Source organism: Chenopodium album, chromosome 21 (assembly GCF_948465745.1).
Source record: "Chenopodium album chromosome 21, dcCheAlbu1.1, whole genome shotgun sequence".
In the NCBI taxonomy this organism is placed as follows: Eukaryota; Viridiplantae; Streptophyta; class Magnoliopsida; order Caryophyllales; family Amaranthaceae; genus Chenopodium; species Chenopodium album.
The window spans coordinates 5,494,244-5,514,800 of NC_137854.1; the positions used below are offsets into that span (position 1 = coordinate 5,494,244).

The 20,557-nt window shown below is 33.9% G+C and overlaps 3 protein-coding genes across 3 annotated transcripts; all 3 read right to left on the reverse strand.

Moving 5' to 3' along the window:
• Positions 1-540: 540 nt before the first annotated feature.
• LOC145602947 (uncharacterized) lies at positions 541-5,672 on the reverse strand. Its single transcript, XM_081659090.1, has 2 exons — positions 3,989-5,672; positions 541-1,296 (listed from the first exon to the last, which is right to left on the reverse strand). The coding sequence occupies exon 1, from the start codon at positions 5,523-5,525 to the stop codon at positions 3,999-4,001; it is 1,527 nt and encodes a 508-aa protein (XP_081515216.1). The 5' UTR covers positions 5,526-5,672; the 3' UTR covers positions 541-1,296; positions 3,989-3,998.
• Positions 5,673-10,774: 5,102 nt separating this feature from the next.
• On the reverse strand, positions 10,775-11,690 carry LOC145602298 (uncharacterized). Its single transcript, XM_081658486.1, has one exon. The coding sequence runs from the start codon at positions 11,632-11,634 to the stop codon at positions 11,002-11,004; it is 633 nt and encodes a 210-aa protein (XP_081514612.1). The 5' UTR covers positions 11,635-11,690; the 3' UTR covers positions 10,775-11,001.
• A 1,729-nt stretch (positions 11,691-13,419) lies between these two features.
• Positions 13,420-19,063, reverse strand: LOC145601043 (choline-phosphate cytidylyltransferase 2-like). The gene is made up of 8 exons (XM_081656958.1): positions 18,752-19,063; positions 17,879-17,992; positions 17,475-17,570; positions 17,255-17,297; positions 16,990-17,145; positions 16,792-16,860; positions 14,159-14,269; positions 13,420-14,076 (listed from the first exon to the last, which is right to left on the reverse strand). The coding sequence occupies exons 1-8, from the start codon at positions 18,886-18,888 to the stop codon at positions 13,780-13,782; spliced, it is 1,023 nt and encodes a 340-aa protein (XP_081513084.1). The 5' UTR covers positions 18,889-19,063; the 3' UTR covers positions 13,420-13,779.
• Positions 19,064-20,557: the final 1,494 nt, after the last annotated feature.

Consider the following 20,557-nt stretch of genomic DNA (forward strand, 5'->3'; position numbering starts at 1 on the left):
GTATAATTTGGTGAAATGCTTATTTAATTGTTGATTAAAGATGATTATGGACAAACCGTTGGAAATGGAGGGAAATTATGAAGATGTGATTATGTAAACCACAATTAAGGGACGATTTCATGCCACGTGTTGTCCATGATTTTATTTTTTTTTAATAAAAATATTGTTAGAAGGGATGGATTAATTGAATTTGATAACTAGATTTGCTTAGCTGATAAAAATGTTAATAGAAGGAATGGAATAATTTACCTGAATGCAGGATTTGTATTAGATAAGAAAAATTAAATTGAATTATTAAAAGGAAAAATAAAAGAGAGAAAGAAAAATTAAATTGAACAAGAACTTGAATGAAAACCTTAATATGTTTCACAAAAGCGATATATTAGGAGGTAGTTGCCTAGTTGGTCAAGCTCATTGCCACCTTCAGCACACCCCCCTCGCTTCTGGTGACCAGCCCTGCCCAACAAGCACCTCACCTCGAATATGAACCAGCAGGGGGGAATTTCCACATACTACTAAAACCAATGAACCATATGAAGAGGTAGCAGCAGGAAGATCATCCTTGCGTCAAAAAAATAGGAAAAATCATCCTGGTCACACAGAGCAGCATTCATTTACCAGCTGTGTATCGCCAATATTCTTTAACATTTAACATGTAAATAAATGTCCTGACTCCTGAACATATACTTATAAAGTTGTAATTAACAATTAAGTCAAGTTTCCAGTTGAAAGGCAAATTGAAACACAACGATACTCCAAAATTTTTACATGCACAAGACAGGAAGCTACAGATTAATTCATCTGACATCAAAGCATGAATCGCCATCTTTGCAGCAAAGAAACATCCTTAACAACATTTCAACCAGCCATTATCACAAGTGCTAAACTAAAAGTTGACACGAGTCTTCATCATTTGGACTGAGACTATATCTCTTTATGTAGTCACCTCATAAGTCGTCACAGAGATTTTCCTGGCCCTTCAATGCCCAAAAAAATTCTGCAGATCCAACCCTCTGATGCTTAAAAGCCAAAAAGCTTCCATTCAGGTAAGAGATTTCCATTATGCAATCTACTAGTATATTGAATATCTGGGATCATTTATATTTGATACAACCACTGCTGCCTACGAAAACCACTTCTTGGGAATTAAGAATTCAACAGTAGATCAGAAAACTTTGATCCATACAAATTTGCTTTTGCACAAGCAGTAGAACCCTTACAGCCCACCTTATCAGCCATTCCCGTAGCTTCAAGCTTGCATTCAAAACTTGCTACAGTGAAGTACCGCCATCAAGTCTGAAATAATAAAGCAGACATCAATGACATGCAAGCATTTCAGACATACAAGCAGAACATATTAAAGCCCTAGGTCGGTTAATAACATGCAAGAAGGTGAGCACGCACTTTCTGTGCCCTAGGTCGGTTAATAACATGCAAGAAGGTGAGCACACACTTTCTGTACCAGAGTAATCACAGACAACTAAAACAATAAAAATGATGCTAGAACTTAAACATCATTAATTAGTTAGAAAATATATAAAAAAAATTAGACGATGAAACTTTTTAGGATTTTGAACTACATCAACAAAATAAATTGGAGCACTGATATCATAAAATTGAGTTTGCAAAGTTCGGGTTCGGTAGAATAGATGGACCAGTGACATTCAAATCAGCTTGAGATAGGCGCAAAAAGATGAGTTCTACATGCTTAGGAATACAATTTCCATCTATAACCAACATCAGACAGTGTTGATCATCAAATCACTGTCTTCGCTACAAGGATGCCTACTTAACAATAGAACACGGCAGAACTATTACCTTGAAATTAATAAGACAAAATTACAGACTGAGACTATGTCTTCAGCTAAGTTGCTTCACATATTGTCTGTGGATGATTTCATGGTATTTCAATGCCAACAGAAATTACTAGAGTCAAACTTCTGATGCCACTTGCATTTAGACATAACGGAAAAAGAAAAAGAAAAAAAAAAAGAAAAGAAAAAAGTGGTCTATCTCTCAGAAATTTGAATTTTGAAATGATTTATCTTGCAAAATATCATCACATGGTCACACACCTATTACTGACTATGAAACCCTGTTCCACAGGAGAAACCGAGAAAGGAATAAAGAGTTACATAGAGATCAGAAAATTTCTGTAACACAAGTAGCTGACATACACAATCATTGAAACACATAAAGCCCACATCAGCCTAATTTAATACTCCCCCCACATCCAGGCGTCCACATACAATCTTCTTGTATTCCTTTTCAGGATGTCTACAAATATTCCTCCACTTGAAATGGATAGACTCAACCCCTATGATGTGGACCCCACCATTAACTTTCTCTCACACTCTAACCCCACCCTACTAAATTCCTAAATATGCATGTCCAAACTTAACAAACTTCAAGCTTGTGCTCACAAATCACAATTTGCTACAGTAAAGTGTTGACATTAATAAAGAGATAAAGCTATCACATGTCTCCTACCAATTTTGAAAGTTGACGCAGAATGAGCAACACATAATAGGAAGGACAATAATTCAAGAAAAATCTCCGACAGCAAAGTGCACACCTCTAAGGTACAGAAGCATAACAAGTTGCCACAGTAGGTTAATTGAGTCATATGCAAGATATGCAAACAAGTGCTATTTGCTCCAGTAGCAATCACAAAAGAGGTGGGGAGGGGCTAGAGCTTTAGTAAGGAACACAATAACTTATTAGGCTCTCCTAAATATATCACAAAAGTATTTGGGGAATTCGAGGACTTAGTGTTTAAAGGGGTATGGTTTGGGTTTTTTGGGGCAGTATTATCCGGTAAACACATTAATGATTTAAAATTTCTCCATACTTTATAAATCTAGAGCTGGTTAATCATTAAAAGAAGTAGATCTCTATATCATAAACACAAAAACCTGGGCAAATGTGTTCATTAAATCATCCACCTCAATTTCAGGCATTCCAGAATAATTAACAAATATGCTCTAAAACTCTGGCTAAGAACCTTAATCAAATCCAAACTAAGCCCTGACATGGTTAAAGACAGAAGTTCACTTTAACTTTTTATTCAAAATAATTAATAATCTCTCCCAATGAATACTAGTCTTCACTATAAATTGGAAAGAAATTGATTTGTCTTCCATCTTTGGTTCTAAGTTTCTAATCTTCCTCTAATTTCTCTAGGGACTTTCTCTTTAAGTACTACAGCTGTCCATCGACAGTGCTTTCTCTAATCTCCCAATAATGTTTTGGTGATTACCAAACGTTCCATTATTTCACTATCTCATTCTTAAAAATAACATTCTCACCTACCCTACTCAATAAGTCAATAAGTAACCATAACTACATATCAAAGCACTAAGACCTTGACCCTCATCACCATAAATAATGATAATTTCACAATTATAAAGGTCCACGATAGCAGCAACCTCCACCATTTGATAAAGTCAAAGATCAGAATGACCCCATAGTAAAACAAATAAGATAACCCAGTAGAGCGGAAAGCTATCAACCAAGTGATAGAATATGTATTCTGTAAACAATAAAAAGAACTATACTAGCCATAGGGTATAATAAATTGACAGATATAGTTCACACTTCACAGAAGACCAGCACTGAAAATAATTCCTTTAGCACATTATTCACATGACTAGGATGAAGCACGATAGAAACACTCCGTGATAGACAAGCCTATTCAATCATCAAGATTTGATGCCCTACTTGCGAAACCAGCAAAAGAAGCTAAACAAAACCTAACCATTCTGCAAATCTAATGAATTTAACATCCTGTAACATTTTAATTCCACTAGCAACAACTATAATAGCACATCATACTAGTACATAATCAACTACAGATTGAATATAAACAGCAAAATCAAGGTCCAATAGAAACCAATGTCAAGGTATAATTATAAAGGAATGCAAATTACAAGTAAGCAAAACACCAACAGTTTAATTTAATCTTTCAATGGAAATCAAGGGAACATACAGCACATAGATTACGGTTCAGCATCTTCGCCATCCTTGGGACCAAAGGGATCATGATTAGGATCAACTTCTTCGCCAATGGTACGTTGTACAAGCCTCTTCAAATCAGTCATAACCTTAGACTCACGTTTAGCCTTCTCTTCATAGTTAAACATAGCCAAAGCCCTCTTATCCTCAGCACTATAAACCTGGTTTTCTTTCCTAATACGAATGGCATTCATCCTTTGATGTCTACTACCACTCATCACATACCCAAGTGTCTCAAATTTCGATATCTCATCAGCCGAAAGCCCCACTTCTCCACGCCGTGGGATACGCTTCCCTTGTTGAACATACTGAGCAATAGCATCACCTTCACCAGGCCTAAGTGCACCACCATAACTAATATGCCCTTCAGCTTTCGGCAATGGCTGTGGCCCAACCGGTGGCTCATTAACCAAAGCCGCTGCCTTCTTCGACTCTAACATCTCTTTCAACATCAATGCCTCAGGATTTGATTCATTCAAATTAGCTTCATCCAATTCAATCTTCTCCTCTTTCTCTGATGCACTACTGCTACTACCCTCATCACTCTTCTTCTTACTGCCCCTCTTCTTCTTGCTACCCCTCTTCGATTTCACCTTCCCTTCATCACTCTCCTCACCTCCACTTTCACTCTCACTCTCACTTTCAGAATCACTGTCTCTCCTCCTCCTCTTGCTACTCCTTCCCCTCTTCCTCCTACTACTCCTACTCCTCGATTTCGACTTCGATTTCCGCCTTCTTCCCTTCCTCCCCTCATCTTCACTGCTTGAATAATCATCCTCACTCTCATCCTTACCAGAATCACTATCAGATTCATCAGATTTCCTACTCCTCTTTCGCCTCGAACTCGAACTCTTCCTCCTCCTCTTACCTTTACTCACTCTTTTCCCTCTATTCCTCCTCCTCCTCCTCTCCCTATCAGATTCCTCCGATTCAGAACTCGAACTCTGCGATTCGGAACCCGAACCCGAGCTCTCAGACCTAGAATTCCTCTTCTCTCTCCTCAAACCACCATCACCAGCACCATCAATACCGCCATTTTCTCTCTCCTCTTCAACCTCCTCCTCGCGATCATCATTTTCATTGGGAGGAGGACTAGGCGTAACCTTCCAGAAGAAATTCCTCAACGATTTCCTCAATTTCTGCCTCTTCAACCTCCGATACTCCTCCTTAATCAACCCTCGCAATTCCTCATCCGATTCCTCTTCCGGAACCCTACCATTACTCTCTCTCCTGTAATCCTCCCTCCTATACTCCCGATACTCCGGGCTTCGCCGGAGCACAGGACTCCGACTTCTCCGGCGAACAGGACTACGACTTCGCCGGAAAACAGGACTTCTGCTTCTCCGGGGTACAGGACTGCGGCTTCTACGACGGACAGGACTTCGACTTCGCCGGAAAACAGGGCTGCGGCTTCTCCGGCAACGGTAACGGTCTCTGGAGTCGTCGGAATCCGGCGAATAACGGTGGTTTCGGGGCTCCGGGATTTCGATTACGGATGAAGGTCGACCCATTTTTTCGATTTTTTGGGGAAATCTGATTGTTTGCGAATTGCAGGGAGGAGAGAGAAATATGAATAGTTGAATACAAAATTTGGGAGCTCTTTTGTTTTTGTTTTGGGCCGATATTGTTGGACATGTTGTATAAGGCCCAATCCATTAAGATAAAAAAATCCAGCCCAGTCTTAAAAAAAAAAAAAAAAAAAGGAATATAGTCTATGATAGTATGATACTATGTGAATAATGTCAAAAAAAAAAAAAAAAAAATTGAAGATGGCAAGTTCGAAATTATGAAGCATCATCAAAGGCTGCTACTAAACTATGTGGAATTTTATTTTATTTGATCAAGGACATGACATTTACTTTTGATAGGTTGAATTCAATGATGTTTATTGAGAAACAAAGTAGATAACAGAATGTCGGATTGGTTTGACATGTCAATTTAAGATGTATTCAAATTCATTAGTGCTTCTTTAATTTGTAGTTTTCTTTTTATATTTCATTTGTACTTAAGTTATACTACACCATTGTTTCAAAAAAAAAAAAAAAAAAAAAAAAAAAAAAAAAAAGTTATACTACACCAAAAATTTTGTATTAATAATCCCTTATCTCATCAACCTTTATCGAATTTTCAACAACCTTGATTAAGTTTGCAATTTATTTAACCATGCATTCTATATTATCCTAAAAAAAAAAAAAATTAAAAGAAGGGTTTGGTTGTGTGTATATGTGGGGTAAGAGAAGTAATTTTAAATAAATCAGCACCTCTCACATACTAGTCAATCTAGCTACATATGTCAATAATGCTTGAAAGTACATAAACAACAAAAGAAAATCTCCTACCTCCAAGCAATTGTAAATGGTGAGGGCTGCACTTGTTACCTTAAAGTTACAAGCTGAATTCCCCCACCATCTCTACCAATTAAGCGTGTTTGGTTATGCAAGCAAATATTTGTTGTCTCGCACCCTCGCTTGTCTACCCGTCAAAATCCAAACCATTACTCCAAACAACATACCGTACTGAAAAAATGAAAGAAAGAAACACTCTTGTTCCTAAAAGGATGTATTTAGTTTACCCATTTTTTTATATACATATAGTTATTAAACATATTTGAACTTATCTTGTCTAAATTTATTTTATTTTAACTTTTTTTTTTAACAAAAACACTATTATTTTGATATATGTACGTGTAATTTTTTTTTCTAAAATCATTTTATATGAAATATATTAAAATATTTTTTTTTTTTTAAGAATATGAGTTGAATTGGCAAATCTTATTTGTTTTTTTGTTAACCATGTGACATACATACATAATTATCATTTAGCTAGCTAATTAATTACGTGATGCATACAACTAATAAAAGCATATCAATCTTGAAAGTGATAGCCTTAGGGGTGGGGGAAATTTCACCTAGAATAGTTAAGCTTCTAATATATAAGTTTTCAATCTAGCTCATGAACTAATCAAACAAATCTCATAGATAGGTTAAGTTGTACTTTGTAGGTTCATTTGTGTGTGTGTGTTTTACACCTTAATTAATCAATCTACCACTATAATTAATTAACTTACAAAAGTAACAAATGATTTATTTTCAAATTAAGTAATCATGAAAGAAGAGAAAAACCAAGATTAATTTAGAATATTAATACAAAACTCATGAAGTTATAAATAAACACAAATAAAAGTGTGAAAATATGAAAGTAATATCATGAGATCGATAAGTTTGAGAAGTCAAATTCTAACTTTCATGATGAATTAAAAAAAAATGGTCCCCTTAAATTTAGGCCATTAGATTTACATTCAACCCCTATTTCCATCCCAAATCTCACTCAAAATAAATCACTTTCACTCATAATTCAATGCTGACAAATTATCACGTGTTTGGACATCAGAAAGTTCAATTCTTCAAAGACAACCCAACAAATTATATCAAGTATCAACCATACTTTATAAAATATATTGTCACATTATATATTTTATAGCTAAATATGGAAGGAAAACTTTTGTATACACCCAATTTTCATTAATTTACTGTATATCGGGTACACTTTTATCAGATTTAGTGTCACTTTTGTCAAATTTAGTGTTGCTTTTGTAAAATTTATCAATGAAGTATAAATAACTCTTATATAACTCTTATATAAATAACTTTTATGCGTTTTAGTGTAGTTTTTGCACATTTTATTGTCACTTTATAACGGATGTTCAGTAAATTACTGAACATTCTTTTTATTTAAAAGTTTGTGAATTTGGAATATTGGAAATTTTGAAATAATGCAATAGTAAAGGTCTGGTCAATTTTTGTTCAATTCTCTCACTATCACTCAATTTTTATTTTCCTCATTCCTATGGGAATCTATTAAGTAATCTATTCACCCATAAATAATTATAAAATAGACTCGAAAGCGTAATAGAGGTAGGTACCTTAAATGGAGTTCATGTAGGCGCATAGCACCTATATGTTAAGTATACATATAGGAGGGCATTATGGGATTTTTATTAATTTGTATTAATAGTACTTTTTATGTATTATTAATTTATTATGAATGTAGTGATACTTTTTGTCATCCTATATGTTTCCAAAGACGCTATGCGCCAATATTTAACCCCTTAAATGTGTACCCTTATAAAGATTAGGAGAATCTGATAATCAATTGTGGAATGGAAAATATTAGACACAATAGTTGTTAAATACGGGTTTTGGACCGCACCCACAATTAAGAGGGAATCCGTTTCACAAGTTCAAAGGAGGTTCTATCCTAAAACCATGCATATTGGCAATTAAAGGTTTAGCCCATTAGCTTTATAAAGTGTTTTGACTCTCTAAACTTTTATCAAATATGAAACACTTACATAGTTATATGTGTTATTTGGTAGGATATACTTCAACAATAGTCATAGATATATACAAGAATAAAGTAAAAGAAGAAATTCTTTCAAAAAAAAAAAAAAAAAGAAGAAATAAAAGCAAAGGTGTATACTACTTTTTTTTCTTTTTTTTTTTCTTTAATGTTTTCATTCCTGTTATATTTGACTGTTTCAATAAATCAAACATGTTTAATTTGCACGTTATGTTGGTAAATCGGTCATATTGAGGCATTATTCAAAGTTATTACCTGAGTATCTTAAAATGATAACTTTACAATTGAATTATGACTGAATAATGGAACACTAAAATTGAAACTTGACCTTACTTCAAACTATAATAGAAAGTTGATCTATTTCAACTTGATCACGTACTGTACGAGTAGAATTCATTAAGTGAAAACTGTGAAATTAATTTTAGTGGATAATTAATATGTGTTACATTATTATTTTTCCATATATGTGAATTATGATTACACAATATGATGGTATAGTTTTCAATTCTATAGCTATCTTTGAAAATTCAATTCTTCTCCACATTGTGGAATGGCTAGTGACTAAATGCATGCATGGCATGGAATCATATATGGATGGCTTGCTATGGAGTACTTATTTACTTAATTAGCCGAGTGAACTCGTACATTATTACGTTTACATTATTGCATGATGTATCTAATTTGTAAAGAAAGATAAACCCTTGCGTTCTTGCCAGCAGATGTGTGAAAGTTATGAAAAGTAATAGGACGTGTTCTTTAAATTTTTTTTATTTTTTTTTCTAAAAAACTTTGGAGTGGACATAATTGTTCCATTGACAATTTGGAGAGTCGTCAACAAAAGTGACTCTTTCATTTTTGGTTTTGTATAATTTTAATATTCAAATTTATAAATAAAAAAATAAATTGAGTAGTGAATATATTATTAATATTTTTATAGACTAGCTTATAAGGTTTTAGCAACTGGTACTATAGTTAGTAGTTAGGCCACCAAACCTCCAACGTAAACACCCTTCTATGATTGTTGAAATACTTGAATGTAATTATTAAGTTTGAACTTTCTAATTCACAGTGCCCTCTTTATAATGAAATTAAACCCTAAAACATGATTAGTGCATTAGTCTCCTTGATTAGGCTTTCATTTGGAGCTATTCGCCTTTGAAAGGTCTTTAATTCAATCTAAGGGAAAAGTAAAAATGTATTGGCAAATTCTAATATGAGACGGTTTCTTACCATAAAACAACATCTATTTTATGTGATTGTTTCCCTTCTTCTGCAGCCAAATCATATGACGATATAGATTCATGGTAAGACAAAGGTGTCATTTTATTTGTATACCAACTTTAATGTTCAACTTATGTTGATCCAAATTAGGCGAGATCAACATTATAATAGTGATTACCACTGTAAGGAAATACACCATCCATTGTATGGTCGCCTAAACTAAGACACATAAATAGACTTTTTTTTTTTTTTTTTTTTTTTTTTTTTTTTTTTTTGACAATAGGTAAATAGACTTGATGTTGTATACTGTACTACTTATATTATTGTTGTTAATAAGGGATCTAAGACCGTTGAACAACACAAGATCATGCATGATGTCATAATTTCAAGAACCGTAGATTAAGATAAATCAGTAATATACTTTTGTTGAACGGATCATATATGATCTTAATACAAGTCATATGATTCTATCATTTATACGTACACTGAACTAATGCTATCCAAAATGCATGCGATGACTAATAACATCCCATTCTTGGCCTCTTGATTGGGTTGTGGATAAAGATGGTGGCGCTAGGCCGCTAGGACAAGTTGGCCCGACGAAGCACGACATGATCAAACACTCAAATAGCATAGCATAGCATGGCATGACACAATGTTGTGTGTCATGCAAATTGTGGGATGTGACTTCCTAGTTCCCAAATTTAGTTAGAAGGCCATGTAACATGGACAAGTAGGCTCAAGCCTAGGCCTCCCTTTAAAAGATCGGACATCCCAAAAGAGGTGGCCACACGTCATCACTACTCAAAGTTATATTCGAAAATTGTTGTATCTGGCTGTATCTAATTAAACTAAACTATTAAAACATAATTAAATTCTACATATAATGAAACATATAGCAAAATATGTAGAAGAAACAAAGGATTTTACATATAGGAAAGCAAAGTGAAGTACAAATTAAACTTGGGCAATAACCCAAAAAATTAACAAAGGAACAAAATAAAAAAAGGCATTTTTAATTAGCCATTTAAGTTATTTAACCTATGTATAGTAAACCATGTAAAATGCAAATCCATCCCCTTAACAAAACCTCATAGAAAAGGAAAATAAAAAGGATGAAGAATATCAACTTATCAAGAGATAAAGGAAAAAAAAAAAAAAAAAAAAAACCCACACACAATGGTAAAATAACTGTACATAAAAAGGAGGATAACAAATTAACAACTCCCTAGTATAGTAACAGTATAGTATACTAGTCAATTTTAGTATGTTTCTAAGATTCTTCCATAATTTTTTTCCAAAAAGTCAGCTCACCAATACTACACCAACCTCACCTCACAACACTTTCCTCAATTGCTTCTACACTTAGCTTGATCTATCATGCTTTGTGTTAATCTGATCCTAATGTTAAAAATGGAAACTGTCCATGCTTCGATTCTCGCTCGACGACGATCCGCCACCGGTTCCGGTTCCGGTTAATCCCACGTTCATGCTAACGTGATCATGTGTTGTATAATTTTCTCCCATTCTTTGCATGAACATAATGTTACTATTGTTGTTGTTGTTGTTGTTATTGTTGTTTGTTGAAATGGAGTATTGTAGTGGGCTTAATCCTTGTTGTTGTTGTTGTAATTGGGCCATTGGATTATGAAGCCCATAACCACGGCCCATACCGTTTCCGAACATTTGTGGGCCCGGCCCGGGGATGTCGAAGTTGCTGCTTGGGCCGCCGGTGAACTGTTGCACCATGGCCCGGAAGTTGGAGGTGTCGGTGTTGAGGAGTGTGGTTGGTGTTCGCCGGGAGGCTCGAGTCCGCTTGCGAGCGGGCTTGGAGACCCGGCTCTGAGTCGGGCCTAGTTGGGCCGGGCCCGTGGGAGGCGGGTTGGTGGTAGGGCTCATGTTGGTTGAGACTGCCGTGGCATCGGATACCCGGCCCGGGAAGAAGAGGTCGGAGGAGGTGGTTGCGGTGGTGTAAGGTGTTTGGCTCGTGGGCGAAGGGTTACTTTGGTGGAAGTGTAGCCAGTCACTTGTGTTAGCCATGCTGCTTGAATAGAGGGCAAAAAAAGATTAGCAAAATGAAAGGAATGAAGTTGGGAAAGGAGATTAAGAGAAGTAAAGAAGTAGATAATGGGGTGTATTTATTTGTGGAGAGTCACCTATAATTGGTCAAAGTCAGAAATATTAGGTGATCTTGACAATGACCCAAATGTCTTTTTCAACTTATGTTTCATAGTTTTTGCCTCTTAATAAGAAATTTAAGTATTGATGTGTAACAACACTTTTGAAGGAAAGGATGACTACAAAAGTACAATATAGCATGTGATGGAATTTTAAATTTGTGAATAACAGCTAATAATACAATTTTCTCATTGGTTATAAATTTATAAAATTCAAGTGAGAACCCCTCTTAAAATAAGAACTCATTTTGAAGTAGGAATTTTTAATCCTATTTGTTAGATTAAAGTGAATGACCTAGATTAAAGAGTTTTATTTAATGACTAAAATCAACCCCTTCCCTTTCTTCTTTCTTCTTAACATGGCTGAAAAATAAAGTTAATTGTCGAAATTCGGTCAAAGGCCCCTCCTTACAAATTAAGTAAGTGAAATATAAGTACCTTTTTTTTTATTATTATTTATTTTTTTTTTAGTATAAGGACTTTTACTACAAAATCAACCACTTTAAAGGATCCTTTTGACAAATTTTCCATATATATAATCCTATATTTAATATTTGCAATTTAAAAGTTATCGACTTAGCACACAATGTGTAATAATCTAAAAACATATATCATTCATTCACACTTTATAATACATCATCGGGTCATAAAATTTTTTTATCTTAAAAAATCAAGAATTTTATTGTCTAACTAGTAATGCTTTTGTAGTTTGAATCTAAATTTGAAGTTAAATTTCCTTACATCGTACCACCCAAATTAGCTAAATAGAGAGTACGAAGTAAGTTGTTGACTGATTAAAGTAAAAAAAAAAGTGCATGGTTAAAAATACAAAAATAGATAAAGTTAATTACTTATTTACTTCAGTGAAGTTGAATAGGAATGGAGGCAGGAAGGTGGGGTCGGTTGGCATAGCATAAAGAGCGGGGTATCATCTCCATTTCTAGAATGTCTGTAAAAAAGAACAACTTCCCAATTTCACCGTTATTTCCAGGAAACAACGGTTTAATGGCTGACGTCATGCTTTTACTGCGGATGACGTAATCTCTTACCCTGTCATATTCTAATCTACTTCTTGTTCCTCAGTGGGCTTTTACTTAGCATAATCCATAGATCATGTAGTTGCATAGTGTATCTATCCATTGACCAATAATGACTTATGAGTAGTCCACCAACATTAATATTAAATCCAACAAACACGATGGAGCGGTATAATTTACTTGTCAATAATGTATTTGGGACTGCTATTGCTTAAAAGAGTTACTGATCAAATCTCGGCTACAATATTGCCATTATTTCATGCGTAGTATAAGTTTCTATACAATACGAAATAAATGTTCATCATCTTAAATGTAACAAATATAAGAATAAGATCAAGATTGTGTATGAAAAGGGTGCGAGCCAATACGAAAAGTAAAGAAAAAACTTGATTTAGATGGAGATTGGAATGACTTGTAATGGGATTTGATTCATATGAATGATGTTTTGAGTAATCTTTAAGCTAATGGGTGATCAGTTTTGATGGGATTGGATGACCTTTTCACGAATTAAAATTTACTTGGGATCATCCTTTTTGACAACGTCAAAACTAAAGATATGATTATCTATCTACCATATTTGAAGAAAACCCTCAAAAGTTAATACCTGAAAATATAAAACAATTAGGCTATATACCAAAAGCTTTTAAGTCCACATAAACGTACATTCCTACAAGATCAAAACATGAGAAGATTCAACAACCCGACCTCGGGTTTGTTGTTCATCTTCTTCAATCTTTACACAGTCCTTCAAACTAGGAAATGAGAGGGGGGGTGGGGGGTGTAAGTGCTGTAGCAAGTAAATCTTTTAACTAATCAACAACTTGGGTCCTGCAAACCTGTACTATCTCCGTAATAGCTACAAATACAATGGAAAACACGCTACTATATCTGTCACACTTTACACAAACCCCTTGAAAATCATCTCTGATAGTACGTATCAACCTATAGTGACAAGCAAAACTCCCAACTGTCTAATTCTTTTCTTCTATTTTCTCAGGTTTGTTCGTTTTCTCATTAGTATTTTCCTGTTGATTCGTTTTCTCATCACTATTTTCCTGTTTGTTCGTATCCTTGTCTTGCTTCTCCTCTTCTTCATCCTCTTCATTATCATAGTACTCATCTTCATCATAATAGTACTCATCTTCATCATCATGATCATCATCAAAGTATTCTTCACTTTCTCCATCATCGACCATTCCATTAGGCAGCAAACCTCTAGACTGCTGCCCCATCAAACTCTCTTGAATTCGGTCCCTAATAGCTGTTCCCTGATAAATATCAACAATTTAAGAATTATTATAACTGCAATTGTTTTCAAATGTAAAAGTTCCTACTTATAAACATGTATACCATTTTATGACATCCTTCCTCAAACATCTCAAGGAATCCAGCTACCCAGCGATCAGCATTTTCCACCCATTCATTACGAGTCATTTCGGCGGTTTTAGCTACCGTTTGGATCTGCAAACAAGTAATGCTGTTAGTAAAGGTAACAAGATTAGGTAATATGTAAAAACAATCACTATCCTTGCGTCCATAATAACTCTTAAGAAATTGGAAAACAATCACTATTCAGCAATTTCTACCCATTCGAATGAGTCAAACAATCACTATTTCCACATCCACATAAACGGACCACACACAGTGATACCTGTGTCAGCATAAACTGTACTATTATAAGAGCTTATAGTAGCCTTGTACACATCTCCGTATCTATTAAGAATTGGGGGCATTTTAATACAATTCAGGGTAGTTGCAAAGGCAATTTCAGAAGCCATGAAAAAAGCGTGGCTAAGTTTAAAGGAGAAAAAGGGGCGAGACAGAGGTTAGATGATAACCTAACACTATTGCCAAGATTTCAATGCCTTGAAATAAAGACTGACACTTGAAATGTGTCAAGTAACCTTATAATTGGTCATAACAATAACTTGCCAATCAACAGAACATAAAACAAGTCAGATATATAAAGAGAAGCAGAAAAATTAAAGATTATGAGCGCGACTTCCCTATACAGCAAACACAAGTATCACCAAAATTCTCAATTGCGTAAGCCAACCATGTCCATAAAAGCAGATAATTAGAAATGAATTGACTTACTGGCACTAAAAACAGAGTGCTCCTTTTGCCAGCTCTATTATCAGGGCTTTGCACAACAGTCATCACATCACTATCACTAGCTGCTACTTTCAAAATTCAAGGAAAAAAAGTGTGTTCCTGACTAGTTAGTTAATTACTACATCCGTTCAGATTTCCGAATGAGGCTACAGTTATTATAGCAACATAAACCAACAAGGGGAGGAAAAAAGAATGTCGAAAGTAGGAGAGAGTGTGTTATAACTTATAAGTGGCATTAATGTAAGATTACGTAAAAGTAGGATCGTGAGTGGGGTTTGGGTAAGAAAATGTCAGCCAAAATGTTTACATAACCTCTACAACTTGCCAACCAAAGTATCCAAGATAAGAAAATGTCTGCCAAAATGTTTACATAACCTCTACAACTTGCCAACCAAAATATCCAAGATACCAATTAGGGTTTAATGGACATGTTACATAAAATTTGATTAACTAAAATCCAAGTGATCAGACTTCAGAACCCTAAACCTTCTTCGAAGTCAAAAGAGCATTTCCAAAATATCTCAGCACTCTCCTTCCCCATAGAAAAATATTCATGTTAACTCAATCAACTTGCCAACCATTACTCTCCAAGATTGGCAAGATGCCCATGAGAGTTTTAAGTGCCACTTAATATAAAACAGCACATAATACATACTTGTGCAACTTGAATTGATTTTATAAAATACTCTGTATATCAACAATATATAATAATATACTCAACTCTTCTCATATAAACATTGTCAGATGCTTAAAGACACTGAAAAAAAGTACTCTTCCTATCCTGAATTGACTGTCTCACATTAACCGATTAACTTTGATGAGCCTATGTCAATCTTGGACCATTTGTAAATTATAACTAACGTAATCTAATTGCTTATACTTCCTCCATTCTTTTATTATTGCACCACTTGCCTTTTAAGGAAATCCCACAAATATTGCACCATTTCCATTTAAAGAGACAAAAAATGTGTGTTCACACTGTAAATATCCAATATACCCTTACTTTTAACACTTGATTCTTTACTTTATTTTTTCATCACATGGCTTTTTTGTACTTTTACCCTTCTCTCTCCTCATTTTCCCCACTACCAAAAAATGTGATCCCGACATGTATGGTGCAATAATAAAAAAACGGAGGAAGTATATAATACCATGTGTCCAAAAACCAATTTCAAAGATGATGTACATGTAGTTGTACGATTTATATCAGCATAGAGTTTAAATTATCAGGCAACAAGAAAAGGAGTAGCATTCAGCATATTCATTTTACCCACTCGATACATGCCAAATCAGCAGTAGGGAAATTAAATACTACTATAAGAAGAAAAAAATAAGGTGACTCTAAAACTCCTAAATACATCATTTTCCTTGATTAACATATATTTCTGAACTAGAAGTTGGACCACAGTCCACCAAATACCCTATTCATCAAGAAAAAGGGTAACACACATGCAAGGCATCAAGGGAATTGACTTAGGTCACAATTTCCCTCATCTTAACCTTTCTACTGATGTTATAAGCAGAATTTTTTTATAAGCAAAAGGTAGATTATGCACATAACCCATCATGTATAAACAGTGAAGTTAAATATGGTGTCGGCCAGGATAGAGGCCTCCCACAAGGCACATGCTATAACCTAGTTGACCATAATAACAAGTTAAAAACCATCTCCATGTAAAAGAGAACTATTCGTTAGAAGCTCTGACCATGATAACAACCAGGTAAGCTTGAGTTTAGGTACTAAAATGTAACTCTGTTCAAGTGGATAAATTACATTGAAAAGAAAGTCAAAGTGATACATCGTACAGGAAAAAAATTTAGATAAAAGCAGCTATAAAGCATGGAAATTAAATTAACCTCCTCTTTACCTTTTCTTGCTGCTCCTTGACTTTCTCATGGAGTTTCTTTAACCTCATATTGACTCTTAAACGTTTTTCCTGTTACAACAAGACATAAAAACACGTGAGAATACCGAAAAATAAATTAAGGGACATACCAAAACCACCTCAAGTCCTCAAAAGCATCATAATTTGACATGAAAAAAGTAATAAGGGAAGAGATTACACCTTCACATAGCTAAGATTTAGCTCCTTTCTTGTATATCCACGATCCAAGTTACGCATCACATATTGATTATAGTCTTTGACAATTCTCATAATGATGTCTGAAGTAGAAATTCCATCTGTCCGTTGGGTTTCCTTAAACTTACCAGCAAGCTTGACCTGCCACAAAGAAACTAACTTAACCAAAAAAAAATCCAATGGCTATTGCTAATATATACCAAAATTCATTTTAAAGCAGCTAATCTAAAGATGTTAAAAACAAACTCACAAATTCATAGACATCGTTGCAAGATCCACTGGTATCAGCATAACTGAAAGAAATCATGGATAGTTTGACTAAAAATACAATGAAGCATTAAAACTTCAAAATAAATTAGATAGAAAAGTGAAGAACCGAATCAAAAAATCAACAGAAAGCAGACTACAGAAAAAGAACACATCTATAAAAGGTTTCCAGTGTTAGGTACAAAGGTTCATATTACACTTACGGAAGAGCATCATGGGCAACATAATCAATCTTATGTGCGTCAAGAAATTCTTGATCTACCACCCAAGGAGCATCAGGGATAACTTCGTCAACCCATCTGCACAAAATTATCATCAAAACTGATAAAAGGGGAAAAGCACATGATCTTCCAATAAAATAAAATTAGTTGAACACGACTATACTCATGGAAAAGACTTGACCAAGAGACACCAATCTTGATACATCCGTTGTCAAGGGATATGATTGATTCATGACAATAAGACTCAAACTTAACACCAAGTACTTTGTAACTACGGTGAAAACCATTTTCTATAAGCATTCAATAACCATATTTGCCGAATATCTATACGACTATACCAGATAACCAATATGGATTCCTACTATAGTTTAAAAAAGAAAGCATACTTGCAATGACGAAGAGATTCGTAGCGTTCAGCTTCATTCATAACAGTTTTCCCCTTGTATTTATGGGTTATTGCATCACTGCAGCATCCCACCAGCAAATATGTGTTTGGAAATCTATATAGAATAACATCCACAATTAGAAAGAAATTCAAACGAAAACGGTATCCCAGGTTAATATGCGTAACAACAAGTACCCAAATCATACAATTCATTTACTCAAAGACAAACTTCCAGAGCACATCATAAACCACAAGTATATGAATCATATTCAGACAAATAAAAGAATGCAGAGGCAAAACCATCAAAAATATAATCACAATATGATGCCGCAATATATAACCATATAATATGAATAGATTCATAAACACATTAACAAAATCATGTAAAATATACTTTAAATTCACTTACAAGTACACGATTTACAAACCGCCTATAGAAAACAATTGGAAGAAATTACATCAGAGAAACCTCATTCATAATGATCCAATCAAGTTAAATGACTTGCATCTAAAGAGCATTAAATTCCCACCAAAAACTACCATATGATAAAATTAAGATCAACAGAATGAAAAATACCCAGAACCCCAAAATCATATTCAAATACAAACACACAAATTCTTAACCGCCAAAATAAATAATCAACATAATAAGGAAATACCCAGAAAAAACCCATCATTCAAAATAACCTCATTTTGTTACAATTCAGTGATTTACCTATAACACAGCATCAAAATCCCACAAAATTGACAAACAAAGATCTCACATTCAAAACCATATTACATAAAAATCACTAATAAACTACAAAAATTAAAAATTCAAACAATACCCAGAAAAATTCAAAGATCAAAAAGATGACAAGGTTGAAAATCGTACGATTTTTTGGCTTGTTCAAGGGATCGAGCATGGCCAAAATGAAAGAGATCGTAAATTCCGTCGGCATAAACACGAACAGGTCGGTCAGTAGGAGGGTCAGCACACCAACTAGATTTGGGGTTTGAAGAATTTGACATTATTGTTGAATAAAAATTGATTTTGGAAATTAATTTTGGAAGGTGTAAAGACTTTGATGATTGATACTATGCTTGTTGAATCGATCTCTCTCGATTAGCCATATTTCTGTTTCTATTGCAGAAACTGGTGCTACGTTTTCTTTCTCTACCCCTCGTTAAGCGCAAAGAGGGGCCCTTTTCCTCTTTTAAAGAATATCCGGTTTATATGTCTCTCTTTGCCTTTATATTAGTACTGGGATCGTCTTACATTAATTTATCGAGGGTTGTTATAAGACAAATTTGATAAATATCGAAATGTAACTCTTAAATTTAAAGAGTGAATATACAAGTATATAGTATGATAAGTATACAAAACATATACTTCATATAAAATTCTTTTCTTCCGACGAATTAGGAATTCTCCTCGTGAGGAGGGTTTTGTAATATTTTCTTTCTTCTTACCATTGTAAAAATAAAATAAAAAATAAATAAATAAAATACTTCATATAAAATATATTCAAATTTACGACAAATATTTTACAGAGTAATATTTATCAAAATCTTAAGAGAGACTAAACGTCAATTAATTAATAATTGAAAAGTTGGCAAAAGTTATTTAATCTTAATTAGATTTCATAATAAGTTAATTCTAGAGATGCTATTGGGGTATTATTAAACATTTTTGTGTTTGTGTGGTTCAAATTCATAAAGGGACAAGGTGGAGTAAACTAGTTTAATTATTGTCACATCACTTCATACTTGTATTTTATGAGCTAAACATTTTATGATTGTATGCAAAGGTGGCAAGAGATAGATGGGTCAGAAATTAAGCCGACCCAGTATTAAAGTAATCCGATTTAAATTTTTCCTTATATGAAATATGATTTAGCACAACTCAAATTTGAATTAAATGTATCTCAATACTATAGAACTCGACTAAATTGTTTGAATTGACACCTCATGCAAGCAAAGATATTAATATTTCTATATGTTTCATAATAGACATGTTTAATTTTAAAGGTGCGTGAAACGGTTGACCACCCTTAAATTTGTTGATTACACGATTAACTCTGTACATGGAATAAACATTGCTCGGCTTTGTCCTTTTCACTAGAAATACAGTCACATTACTCACATATATTCGCATGAATTTATACTCTTTTAATATGGTTGAATTTTTCAAGGACCATCATGAATTCATGATATAATACGATAAAATATTAAAATCAGTCTTTAATATTGTTTCCAAACATTCTAAATTTTATTTAATTCTTATTATTAAGAAAATTAAGACGTTCAGTACATTAGGAAAATAATCAAATACTACTGTTTTTTTTTTAGACAAAATACTACTGTATTAGCATATAATGTGAAGAAAACAAAACCTAAGCCTCGAGTATTAACATATGAGTGTGATGAGAGACTCTCAAGACTCAATTACCCAAGGATGTGTTAAGTCCAATTATTAACATAAACATGACCATATATAAACTTTCAAAAGATAAATTTTTGCAGGCTTGTTTATTCTGTATACTACTCCGTACCAGATACTCTGTATTTCAATTGTTGATCTTCACACATATCAATACTGTCAGCAAACAATTATTACAAAATCAGGAATCACTCTGAGTACCTTAATTTTGGACACATAACCCGAACATAATAAAAAAGATTACTGCACTAAAAAGTA

Excerpts from the sequence above, each read along its gene's own strand:
- LOC145601043 (XM_081656958.1), bottom strand. The coding sequence starts at position 18,888 with ATGTCAAATTCTTCAAACCCCAAATCTAGTTGGTGTGCTGACCCTCCT. Across the intron at positions 17,298-17,474 it reads GTTGCCCATGATGCTCTTCC|TTATGCTGATACCAGTGGAT; the intron begins GTAAGTGTAATA and ends GATTTCTTTCAG. Across the intron at positions 16,861-16,989 it reads TAAATCTTAGCTATGTGAAG|GAAAAACGTTTAAGAGTCAA; the intron begins GTGTAATCTCTT and ends TTGTTGTAACAG.
- LOC145602298 (XM_081658486.1), bottom strand. The coding sequence starts at position 11,634 with ATGGCTAACACAAGTGACTGGCTACACTTCCACCAAAGTAACCCTTCG.
- LOC145602947 (XM_081659090.1), bottom strand. The coding sequence starts at position 5,525 with ATGGGTCGACCTTCATCCGTAATCGAAATCCCGGAGCCCCGAAACCAC.